The following is a 13,008-nucleotide window of genomic DNA, read 5'->3' as shown; positions in this document are numbered from 1 at the left end:
GTAGTTAAATAGTCTTCCTGAAAAATCATTCAGGAATTTGTTTCTAAACAAATTAGAGGTAATTATGACATCACATCATAAAGATTGTTAAATGCTACTCAAATTGCAGTTTTTCCAGTTTGAAATATGTAGGACTTCATATTAAATGAGATTCCATGTATCCCAATTGTACTTTGCTGAATATCACTTAAGTTGCCAATACTTTTGTTAACTTGTTTCTTTTCATTGATATTGTTATATAGCATGGGTTTCCTTTTTTAATTTTTTTACTCTTTCATGATTTCTCAAAATATAATAACCTGAACAGGAGAAGAGTTGATCATTAATAAATTAACCTTTATAAAATTAAAATGTCCTATAAATGTTAAAAACCCAAACCTAGTTATTAAGTTAACATGGATGGATAGATCATTATTAAAAGAGACCTGTTTGATTTGGTGGAGAGAGAGACTAGTTTTTCATTGTTCAGAAAACAGAACTTAAGAAATGAAAGGGGAGGAAGTATTTCATTAAAAAATGTTTGTTTCTTTATTCTACGTGAGTAGATAGCACGTAAGTACAGAAAGAATCAAACATTTTTGAGCAGTTACCCATGTAATATGTCTTTTATAAAGTGTAATTTTTATTTAAAATAATAAAACTTGTTAACTTATATATTTATTTACAGGAATATCATGAATGATAAAATAATTAGAGATAATTTTGTTTGTGTCAAGACTTATTTTTGTGAAGATAATAAAATATTTAGTTACTACTATGTATTTTTCCATCAGAAGATCACAAAACCCTTAACCAGCCATAACTAATCAATCCTCCAGCTCCTCACCCCTACCCTGTCTTTGCTCACAGCTCTTTTGAATGAATACAGAGAAAGTGAACTAAGCTGCAATTAGATAACTGTGGCCATCCAGATGAAAACTGACCACCTAGTCAAAACTTTGGCAGATATAGAAAGCCCTTCCTAGCATAATACCTTAGTTACAGAGCACCATTTCTGGTAGTTACTAAAGCTATTTTCATGAAGATTCTAAGAGATTAAGTGTCCTGATTAGGTATTTTGAAACTAGCTCTATTCCCAATCAAATTGCATATAAATTTTACTAAAATTATATGACTAATGTAGAACTCTATGGTGTTTCTGTTACAAATACCATGGAAGAATAGGATATATGGATTTAGTTTCTGCCACAGAGTTGCTGGGAAATACTAATAGGCCTTTTTTCCTTCTTGCATGAAAAGGAATGCACTACTTACACATGGAGGCTCCTGTCAAGGTGATTCACAGGGATCTCAAGTCAAGAAATGGTAATGTAGTCATATGTGTTTTCTTTTACCCGTTTCTCAATAAGTGGCATGTACCTGTACATAGGAATAAGCATGGTGCTTTCTCTTGTAACTTATAGTTTGACTTACCATGAAATCTTTCCACTTTCAGTAAATATCAGAAATCAAAATATTAGTTGAAGAAGCTGCCTGCTGCTCTAAAATATGAATAGCACAGACTGTGGATATTGGATTGATTATTTCTCTTTTTTTTCTATTATAAGAACTGTTTAGCTGATACCTGTCAGCCAAATTTTTTTTGGTCCGGAACTGGGGCCTGAACTCTGGGCCTGAGCGCTGTCCTTCAGCTCTTCAGCTCAAGGCTAGCGCTCTACCACTTGAGCCACAGCGCCACTTCTGGCTTTTTTCTTTTTGCTTATGTGGTGCTGGGAATCGAACCCAGGGCCTCAGGCATGCAAGGCAAGAGCTCTTACCACTGAGCCACCTTCCCAGCCTCAGCCAAATTTTTAACACATCTCTGTTTTCTGAATGAGGTACTGCTAGGTCAGAGTGGACAGAAGTGTATTTTTAGTCTTCTATTTTTAGATGGTTCTCTAGACGCACAGTCTTGAGTTTTGTTACTCCTGAATTGTATGGTGAAAAATTCTTCATGTCACTTGTGCTCATTTCTTGGAGAAGGGCCCCCAAATGATTGGCATACTTGTGGGTTTCTTCTCTCTGTTCCCCTGGAGTTTATTTATCATCCTGGAGTGTATATTTTGGAGTGTGAGCATTTTAAAATAACTTGGAGGATTAGACATTACCTCCAAGTAGGAATGGTAACAGAATTTCTTCCATTACATCATTTCAGAGTTATTGGAGAAAGGCAATAGGATTATTTAGCTTGAACAGAACTAGTTAAAGAAACAACAGAGTGGCTACTTAAAAAGTAATTGGGGGCTGGGAAGATGGCTCAGTGGTAGAGCGCTTGCCTTGCATGCCTGAGGCCCTGGGTTCGATTCCTTAGCACCACATAAGCAAAAAGAAAAAAGCTGGAAGTGGTGCTGTGGCTCAAGTGGTAGAGCGCTAGCCTTGAGCTGAAGAGCTGAGGGACAGCGCCCAGAGTTTAGGCCCCACGACCGGACCCCCCCAAAAAAAAAATAAATAAAAAGTAATTGGATGGGGGTGGGGGGACAACCTTGCTATCAATAAATAATTTCTGTGCTTTCTAAATGGTTCTCAGTAATGAGAAGAACCATTGATTTTCTTTTTTATTTTTTAGGAAACCTTTAGACCACTGAAGGTAAAATGGATATTTGCTAGTAGTGTGGTTCTTAGAATAGGTAGTGAGGACAAGGAGATGAAGAAGACCCAGGCATGTGCCTGATGGGGGATGGGAAAGTTGTTGGCAGTTGCCACTCATCAGTGGTCCCACAACACACAGAGTAACCCTATCAGGTGGCTCTACCTAGTTATCCTGCCCTCTTCCAGGTCATCACTTAGCCTTTGCCTCTTCTTAAACAGAAGCTTCCTGGAACTAAACACTTGTGAGACATACTTGGCTAATGGGAACTCATTAGGAAATAGTCTAAAATCTACTAGGATGTACCAGAGTTGTATGAGTATAAATTTTCAGTTACTGCTCAGAATTTCAATCTAAAGGAATCATTTGACTTTAGTATAGTCTAAATCTACCATAGGGAATTAGTGATTAATTAAATCAACAATTAAGCACATGATTAATAAAGGAAAATGTTATCCAGCCACTGGTGGCTCATGCCTGTAATCCTAACTACTCCAGAGGTTGAGATCTAATTACAGTTTGAAGCCAGGCTGGGGGAAGAAAAGTCTGTGTGAATCTTACCTCCAGTTAACCAGAAAAAAAAAAACTAGAAGTGTGATGTAGCTGAAATGGTAGAGCACCAGCCTTGAGTGAAAAACACAAGTGAAAATTGAAGGCCCTGAGTTCAAGCCCCACTACAAGCACAAAAATAAGTAAATAAAATAAATGGAAAATATCAATTACCCATACAAACAGCATGAAGGCTATATAACAGCACTATTTTTTTTAATACTATAGCTTGTGAGGGGGACATTTTGTGGTGGTACTGGGGATTGAACTCAGGGTATAGGTACTAGGCAGGCTCTGTACCACTTGAGCCATGTCTCCAAACCTATGTATTTGATAGGTATGCATATGCACTCATAATGAAGGCATCTAGGCTTAACTTTTTGTGAATTTTCCCTAAGAGAAGGAAGAAGACTTTAATTTTCTATATCTATACTTTTATATTAAAACTGGATATAATAGATTCTGCTTTTGTTTAGTATACAACTATTCAAACAAAATAATGATAGTCATATCTTTTTTCTTTAGTTGTTATAGCTGCTGATGGAGTATTGAAGGTAAGATTCTCTCCTTTAATTTAAAAAATTGATACGGCTGGGATGGTGGCTCAGTGGTAGAGTGTTTGCCTCACATGCATGAGGCCCTGGGTTCAATTCCTCAGTACCACATAAGCAGAAAAAGCTGGAAGTGGCGCTGTGGCTTAAGTGGCAAAGTACTAGCCTTGAGCTGAAGAGCTGAGGGACTGCGTCCAGGCCCAGAGTTCAAGCTCCATGACCGACAAAAAAAAATAAGTTAAACAACCAGGAGCAGGTGGCTCACACCCATAATCCTAACTACCTAGGAGACTGAGATCTGAGGATCAAGATTTAAAGCTCGCTAGGGCAGCAATGTCCCTGAGACTTATCTCCAGTTAACCACCAATAAAAGCCAGAAATGGAGCTGTGGCTCAAGAGGTAGAGCACTAGCCTTGAACTCAAGTCCAGTGGAGTTTAAGCCCCAGGACACTCTCACTCTCGCTCTCTCTCTCTCTTTCTCTCTCTCTCTCTCTCTCACATACACACACACACACACACACACACACACTTGTGGTTAATTTTTGTTCATTTCAGTTTTTCATATTCCCATATTATAGGGCAGTAGGAAGCTGATTCTGGTTCTTCTGTTCTCAGATCTGTGACTTTGGTGCCTCACGGTTTCATAACCATACAACACACATGTCCTTGGTTGGAACTTTTCCTTGGATGGCTCCAGAGGTTATACAGAGTCTCCCTGTGTCTGAAACCTGTGACACATATTCCTATGGTGTGGTAAGTTTGTTTCTCATTTCTTATTTTCCAAAGTACATACATAGAGCAATCAGCCTAAAGAAGAAAGATGGCACCATTTAACCTAGTTTCACTTAAGATAGGACTGCTCTTTCTGGAGGCATGCCTAGAGCAGGGGCACAGGAAGAGAACTTCCTGATTGCCAAAATGTTCTGATCACTTTTATGTATCCAAGTTATTTGAGAAAAACAAAAAGAAAAAAATTAGATTGAACTTGAATTCATGTTGGACCTAATGGACTCTATGGAGTGGGCTTTTTTTTGCTGGGGGGGGGGCAGGAAGAAGACTGTAGACTGTTTGTGTAATTCAGTGGAGTTAATCAGTTGGAACAAGTTGTCTTTGTAATCGTTGCTTAAGTGCTAACAGACCACTAACAGATCTGCCAAAGTGAGTTAATAAATAGGAATCGTTTGAGTGTCAACTATGAAACTGCTGTATGAATTTCTAAAACTATGGAAGAAAATTACTTGGGACAAGATGGCCTTGCACAAGCAATGCCCATGCTAGGAAGTAATAATGGCTACCTGAGAGGTAATTCTAAGGTGCTACAAGAGAACAGAGCTACATCAAGTATAGAACCATGAGGTGGGGGAAGATGATCTTTGAAAGGAAAGAGCATGGGAAGACCCAGCTAAGAAGCAGGATTGTTCTCCTGCCTTATGAGGGAGAAAGAAGCCAGGAATGAACATCATTATTGCCAGAGAAATGAACTTGTTACCTCTCTTTGAAGATAAGTTTTTTCCTAAAATACCATATATACTTTAAAAACTCCAAAGTAGTATTTTTACCTTTTACCTTTATGTCTCGTTCTCCCTCTGTTTAGACTCTGTATGGACAGCCTCTCTATTCATATCACTTTTTATAGGATGTTTGCATTATAATAATAAAAGAAACAGACTAGTTTGGGCACTCTTTTCATCCTGAACCTGTGCATGCTCCTCCCAAAGGTGCTTGCTGCTGGCTGGAGAGGAGAGTGTGAGGTCAGGCGCACGCCTGTCCCTTTTGCAGTGTCTGGGTATTTACTTCTGTCTGAGATCACTTGGAGGCTTTTGCAATTGGCTAGTTTGTTTCTAAATCATAGCATATCCTGTGTATACCAGGGAACCGTACCGGAGATTAATTTTGTCACCTATTGAAAAAGAATAATTTCAAGAATGAAATATATGTTTTAGTTTAAGGCTAGACTGACCTTTAAGACTGGAAGATAATGGTACCATTAATTGCTCTAATTCTGAATGTTTCTAAGAATGAAAACTATGCATTATTATAGCTAGTACTGAAGTAATTCTCAATGAAAGAAGGAAAAAATAAAGCAATAGTTCTAAAGGAGACTGGATTCTAAAATTATCTCCTATGTCAAAAGTTACTATATCATGCATTCATCTTGTGAAGAATCTGAAAGTGGGAGACTTATTACAATATAAGACTGGGGGGGGGCAAGGGGCTAGGGATTTAGCTTAGTGATAGAGTACGTGTCCATTAGCATAGTTCACGTCCTATGTCTCACAGAATTTTTTGCCTGGGTTGGCTTCAAACTGATTTTCAGACCTCAGCCTCTCGAGTAACTAGGATTATAGGCTTGAACCAGCAGTGTCTGGCTGGCTGATTTACCTGAGTTTGGTTTGGCTTGGTTTTTATTAAGGAAGAGATTTAACAAATCTATCAAGTAATTTAATTTATGGAAGCCAGCTCTGTAGCTGATGAAGCATTTTAGATGCTAAGTGCTGCCTGAGAATCACATTGCCTCAGACACTGCCACAGGACGATATCAACATCAGATCCATATATACATGCCAGAGCTCTTCCCAAACTGCTGAGCACAGATTTCTCCCCAGTGACTTCTTGCAAGCAACTTCTCCCAGGCACTGCTAGCACACACCTGTCATCCTAGCTACTCATGAGTCTCAGATCTAAAGATCAAGGTTTAAAGCCAGAGTGAAGGAGAAGAAGGTCTGTGAGATTATCATCTCCAGTTAAGCAGCAAAAAGCCAAAGTGGAGCCGTGGTTCAAGTGGTAGAACTCTAGCCTTGAGCAAAAAAGCTCAAGGAACAGCAACCAGGCCAAGAGTTCAAGCTCCAGTACTGGCACAAACAAAACAAAAAACCCAAAAATTTCTGTCTTGAAGTGAGAGATTGGGTCAGAATTCTGGTTTACATCATGCAGAGAGCTCTTTTGACAGAGCTGTCTTCAGAGAAGTACTTATACATGCTAAATTAATTACAAATAAGAATTCAAGATTATATTTAATGTTGTTGACCCCTTTCATTCTGTTTGTTCTAAACAAATGCTATTAGTAAAAGAAAAAGTACAAGCCATGCCTGCCAGATTCCCTTGGTTTGAGCAGTGTCAGATTTTTTTTACATGAAGAAAGCATTTGTGCTTTCAAAATAGCTATGACATCAATGAACAGGAAAGGATGGTCATTACAATAGGGCTGTGGTTAGGATTCGAAGTTTGTGGTAATATCATCTTTGAAAATTACCTCTATCTAGGGAAAATGTGTCCTTTGGTATCCTTTCTAAAGGAGGAGGCTGCCCAGGTCACCTGTGTTAGTAGGAGCATCTGGTTACACACAACATCCCAAAGTTCATTAAGAGCTTACTAAGTTGTTGATTGAGACCTCTCCATGTACAAAGCAGTCACACACAGATGGATAAGATGATTTTAAAAAAGTTACCCACAAGTTGGAATGTGTTTTTGCTTTTTATTTTTCTGGGCTTTTTTTTTTTAGACTTGCTATAAGAATTTAGTCCCTGCTACACTCTCTTAACAGTACTAGACCTCCCCAGCTGGATAAATCTGTGTTGCTTCTTACAACAACACATGGGAAAACTAGCTAGCCGTGGACCGCCTTAAAATAAACACACAGCCAGTGCCAGAAATGGGTCTCATGATCCTTGTTTCTAAGCAGATAAACATTACTATTGTTCCTCTCCATTTTGTAAGAAGGGAGATTTTTGTACACTCTCATGAAAACTTCTCTTGTAGAGAGAGCCAGAAAGTACATTTAGTGTGTAATCCACACACAAAAAAATTAGAAAAGACTTCAGGCAAACAAAAATCATTGAAAAAAAAAAAATGAACCTTCTGAGAACACAAGGCCGGGCCACCGTCTAGAAACAAAGCCAGCCTAATAACAAGGCAGAAAGGATTAGCTTCTGGAAGCTTCTTAGCCAAAACCCAGTAGCTTAAGACGCAGCCTCTCTTGTTGGAGAGCCCTGTTCCAGAACGAGCTGGGCTCAGGTAATGGCTTTCTATTGTTCTCAAGAGAAAAGGCAGGAGAAGCACACAGCCTCGTCCAAGTTTCTGTTCTGCAAACTGGAAATAGAAATTTTTCTTGTGAGCCCAGTTACGCTCTGAGGACATCTCAATATACAATGAGTTGGAAAATATTTTTAAGGTGAAAGATCACAGTAATGTTTGGCCTGCACACTCCTCCCTGGTATTCTAAAGCATCATTTAATGTATTTTTAGACTTCCAAGTGACTTCTCAACAAAGTTACCTTTTTTTTTTTTAATGTGCCAAAAGTCATTTTGTTGAATATAGAAAAAGCTATCCTATCTCATTCTACCTACTTTTTGGTATATTTCCAAACCTGGGGAATTAATAAAAGGAAATAATTGCAGCTGGGCACTGGTGCCTCATACTAGCTACTTAAGAGGCTGGGACCTGAGGGTTGTGGTTCTAAGCCAACCTGGGCAGGAAAGTTTGTGAGACTTTATCTCCAATTAACCACCAGAAAAATCAAAAGTGGCACTGTGGTTCAGGGATAGCACTCAGGCCTCGAATTCAAGTCCCACAACCAACAACAAAAGATCTGCATGTTTCTGTAGCTTGATCTTTTCTTACTCTAAGCAACTCTCTCCTAAACAGGATCATTGATAATATCTTTTGAATATATTGTTGAACAGAAAATAATATCGTTGACCAGAAAAAGCTAAGGGATAGCACTCAGACCCTGAGTTCAAGCCCTATTACTGGAACATACATACATGCATGCATGCACGCATACATACATATATACATTCATACATACATACATGAATGAATGAAAGGAAAACATGATAAGATGTGGCACTGGAATCAAGCTGAAAGCTTTGTTGGAGATTTTGAACATGGAAGTTCATGGTGAGCTCATGGATAAGATGATTCCTTGTGGTTTGTCCATCAGCTGCCATCTGGGTTTTGGTAACTCCTAAGAGACACAAGATGCAAAATGAAATTGTCTTATTTTTTCAGGGTAAGATCTCTTAGAGAAATACAGTTCAAGTCTTATTAGATTTAGGTTACTTTCCAGTGGAGAACGTTGGAATAAACACTAAAAAAGAATAATTTTTTTTCCTGGTGTTCCTGAAACTCATAATGTTGTACTTTATCCCCACAAAATCCAGTCTTTGTACATGCGTGCACATGTGTGTGCAATGTGTTTACCAGTCAAACCAAGAAAGGAGGAGGCATGAGGCTATTCACTAGAGCATTTGGTGGTCTGGAACATTTGATTTATTTAAGGCTGTTTCTTAATTCCCAAACTCTGTAGGAATGCCACTTCTATTCATTTGCTTGCTCTTGCTGTCCTTGCCCCTCCCATCCCTGGCACCATGGTGTAGTGATTGCAGTAAATTGAAGAGTTTCATTTCCTGCTCAGCCCTCCTGCTGCCCCTCCCCACCTCCTCTGCGCAGGCGTATGGCAGGGTGATTGCGTACCTGGACTGGCTCTCCTCACCCTTTCCTTCCTGGCAGCCATCACTACGCTTGTCTCCTTCTGAGATGCCCCTTACTTTTTCCTAATCACTTGTGTGACTCAGACAGAATTATTCAGAATTATTCAGTAGCTCTTCTGAAGAAGTACCTTACACACTTGATTAAAAGCCCAAAGAAGCTTCAGTGAGTTTTTTTTCTTCCTGCTTGAGCAGCATCTGCCAGTTTCCCTGATTTTCTTGCTAATTATCTTCATATTAGCCAGCATTCATTTACCATGTTCTGCCTCCAATAAGGTTACATGCCGGCTGAAGAAATAGTGGCTTTATAGTTAAAGGTTTATAAGCCTTGTTCAAATAAATAGTACATATATCCCATCTACATTCTCACTTAGAAATAGGCTTTTATGTTTTAAACCAGGAAAATCTAATCTCAGCCTGCCTAATTCTCCTTACTTCCATGGCTCCACGCTAATAAGGTGATACTGTAGTGCATCATCTTCTTCTTCTCTAGCTTCTGTGGGCTTAGAGCTTGACCATCATGGTGAGGTAGCAATTCCTGTTCTAGCTCTGCCACTTGCTACCTGAATGTCTTTGGGCAGATTTATTTAACTTTCTTCAGCCCTAGTTTCTAACCTATAAAATGAGGATAATGTCTATCTAATAGGATCCATATTGATTCTAATGACACATTAAGGTACCTGGAACATAGTAGGTACTCAATAAAAACTAGTAGCTATTATCATGATTGTTATTGGTCATTGTTTTCACACTTTGCAAAATATTGGTAGACTCAGACTTTGTATGTCAGAGAGGCATGATGGTACACACCTATAATCACAGGAGTCAAGAGGCTGAGATAGAAGATCATGAGTTTGAGGACAGCCTGAGATGCCTGAAAAGCATTTTTTTAAGATAACCATTTATATAAATAAAGTTACTGAGTGTCCAGATGACCATTACTTAGTGTTTACAGTGAAACCAGCATCAGCAGCATTCATAGCACCAATATACTTTCTTTGGGCAAATGTATTAACATATTGATCTCAAGGACTGCAGAGAGTTGAAATCACATATAAACTTACATAAGCACAAACATGTATAAGTACTTTTTAGATTATGGTAGAATTAAATTACATTATAGGCACATGAACATGTATTCTTAGGTTGACTTCTTTTGAGGGAAATTTGTCCAAAGCACAAAACTTAAATGTTGTAATCTTGCAAGTATCTACTATTGGGAGGTAGATAGGCTTGCCAGTGATTTGGATTGGATGTTCTATTTATTTACTTATTTATTTTTGATGAGGCCATTATGGAACCTTTAAAAAATATTATTGAATTCCCAGTTATTTTCTTACAGGGAAATTTGACTGAGATTTGAAACTATTGTTGAATTCCCACTTATTTTCTTATAGAGAAATGTGTAAGAAATTGAAGTTAGAAATACTTTTGGTTAACAAAATAAAAATCTGATTTGTGAAAACGTGAAAATTCTAACATCTCAGAAGATCAAGTTAAATAACTTAGGCCTATTACATAAAATTTTGTCTGGTTCTACATAAACTAAGTTTTTTTCCTTTACATATAAAAATATAAGAAGTATATAATATATGGAAGACATTCAATGTATGAGCATATATATATATATATATATATATATATATATATATATATATATATATTGTTCAAGTTTCTACCAATGGGGTTGGTTATGTCTGACAATTAGATACAATTAATATTTTATAAAAATTTCAGTAATGTACCCAAAGTATAAAGCACTAGAATAAAAATTCCATTTCCTTTTTTGTTCCAGGTTCTCTGGGAGATGCTAACAAGAGAGGTCCCCTTTAAAGGTTTGGAAGGATTACAAGTAGCTTGGCTTGTAGTGGAAAAAAACGAGGTAAGACTACGTTTCTCCATTCAGGTACATAGATCAGAAAACAGTATTGGGGTTTTGCAAAAGACTTTTTCATCTTCTTCAAATTGAAAGTAAGTTCACGCTTATGGAAAGATTAGCAGTAGGAGCTAACACAAAGGGTCAAAGTGATGTTATTCCTCATGAATGGACCCTTTACATCTAATTGTTGCAGCTTCACGTCGTGATGCTGTAGATCAAAAATTGTACAAGTACTGTACTAGTTTCTCAGTCTCAATTGTAAAACCTAGGGGTTTGTTCTTAGTGATGAAAGAAACCATTGCGTCCAAGGTAGGGGAACAGTTTAACTCCATCTCCCGCGTTTAGGACATCTTTTTTACTGGCCGGGAGTTGATATATCTGTAAGAGACCTTCAGCTACTTCAACTTACCTCTCCCAGCAGGAGTCACTATAGTACAAGAAACTGTCGCTTAGATGAGAATTTCAAAAATAAAAGAAGAAAAAAATAGTTTCAAAAAAGGGAAAAAATTACAGTTTTGCCACCTACGTTGAACACTACATTGAAGATGAGCTCCTCACTGGAATTGGCGAGGCAGTGGCATAACTGTTCGCCTCCTCATGCAGAGCCTTTCCATTTCAAAAGAACTTCAGTGGCGTAAACACCGTTTGTGCTGTGTCCCCAGCCTCGCTTTTCTTCTTGCTACAAATTGAGGCTTTCAGTTAGTTGGACCTATGAGCCTACATCAGAGAACATGGCACATTCATATCAAAGAGAGCAACTACGTTTTGAAAGGTTTAAAATTGGGACTGAAACGCACAGCCATGGAAATTCTCAGCCCCAGGATGTAGCATCCACTATCAAGGTTTTAGAAGAACTTAGATCACGTAATGGAAACCTGCAATTGTCTTTACCAGGCGAAACAACTTGATTTCACAAAAGTTGCTTCCACAATGAGTAAGAGGACAACCTTAAGGAAAAAATAATTTCCCAAAAGGCGAATTATATGTATATATTTTTTTAATTCCCTTTTTAATGCTTTAACAGAATTACATTGATCTGCTTCCCATGTGAGCACAGGAATAAGCTAGGGTAATCAAATCACTGTTATTGATGAGAGAAAGCTATGTTTCTATCTCTTACATCACCTCGTGGTTCATCAGGAATTAATGAAATGTTGATGATGGCTGAACTTGATGAGAGAAAGCTGACAATTTAAGAAATGCAAAAGAGTTCTGTGCTAGAATGTACTTCATTCATGGTGTCATGGGGGCTGTTTGGTTTTCATTATATGTGCGAATCATTTGCAGTGTGCTGTTAATAAGACCTCACAACACAGGATAACTATTATTTTTAGGATCCTAGGGCCTACTCATTTCTGTTCTGTTTCTTCTGTCAGTGAGATGATTGGATGTTTAGTTCAGGGTTTACAAATTCTCAGAGTGAGAATTGTTGACCTTCAGTTGACTCTAGAGCACACTACCACATGTGATGTCCTTGTCTACCTTATACAGAAATAACCAACAGAAAGAATTTTTAAAGCCAACTAGATACTCCCCCAAAATATATGAGATTGAATAATTAATATCTCAATAGTTTGGCTAACCAATGGCAAAATAGATGTAAATTTCAGGCGTTGAAAAAATACTGCATACTTAAAGCTAAACAGAAAGAAATTCATCTTTCACTGCTGCCTGAAGGTTAGTGACTACTTCGAAACAACCCTCGGAACCTCTTTAACATTGGACACAAGGAAGGAAGGACATCCCCCAGAGGTACCATGGTTCATACTGTCTGTTTATCCATGGTACCTTCAGCTCATAACCCACAAAGAGTACTCAGAGTTAACATACTGGAGTAGTGAATTGAAAGAACCCACAGGTGGCAGAAGTTCTGTCCTCTTTCTAATGAGCTCAAGTAAGAGCGGACATCCGAAGAATATTTGTCGCTATTCTCATTCTGCATGGGGAAAAAAAAAAAAAGAATGGAAATTAAA

General features: G+C 38.1%; 1 protein-coding gene across 4 annotated transcripts in view; it reads left to right on the top strand.

The window, feature by feature from the left end:
* The window catches only part of Map3k20 (mitogen-activated protein kinase kinase kinase 20), a 167,953-nt gene that overhangs the window by 85,801 nt on the left and 69,144 nt on the right, over positions 1-13,008 (top strand). For all 4 annotated transcript variants that reach the window (XM_042694144.1, XM_042694145.1, XM_042694146.1 and 1 more), the window contains exons 5-8: positions 1,240-1,305; positions 3,641-3,669; positions 4,282-4,419; positions 10,952-11,038. In XM_042694144.1, the coding sequence (XP_042550078.1) occupies positions 1,240-1,305; positions 3,641-3,669; positions 4,282-4,419; positions 10,952-11,038 (320 nt within the window). The remainder of the gene's footprint in view (positions 1-1,239; positions 1,306-3,640; positions 3,670-4,281; positions 4,420-10,951; positions 11,039-13,008) is intronic.

This window comes from Dipodomys spectabilis, unplaced genomic scaffold (genome assembly GCF_019054845.1).
Source record: "Dipodomys spectabilis isolate Male_0828 unplaced genomic scaffold, ASM1905484v1 ptg000174l, whole genome shotgun sequence".
Classification (NCBI taxonomy): domain Eukaryota; kingdom Metazoa; phylum Chordata; class Mammalia; order Rodentia; family Heteromyidae; genus Dipodomys; species Dipodomys spectabilis.
Note: the sequence above shows the minus strand (reverse complement) of the source record. Positions and strands in the feature narration are given on the sequence as shown.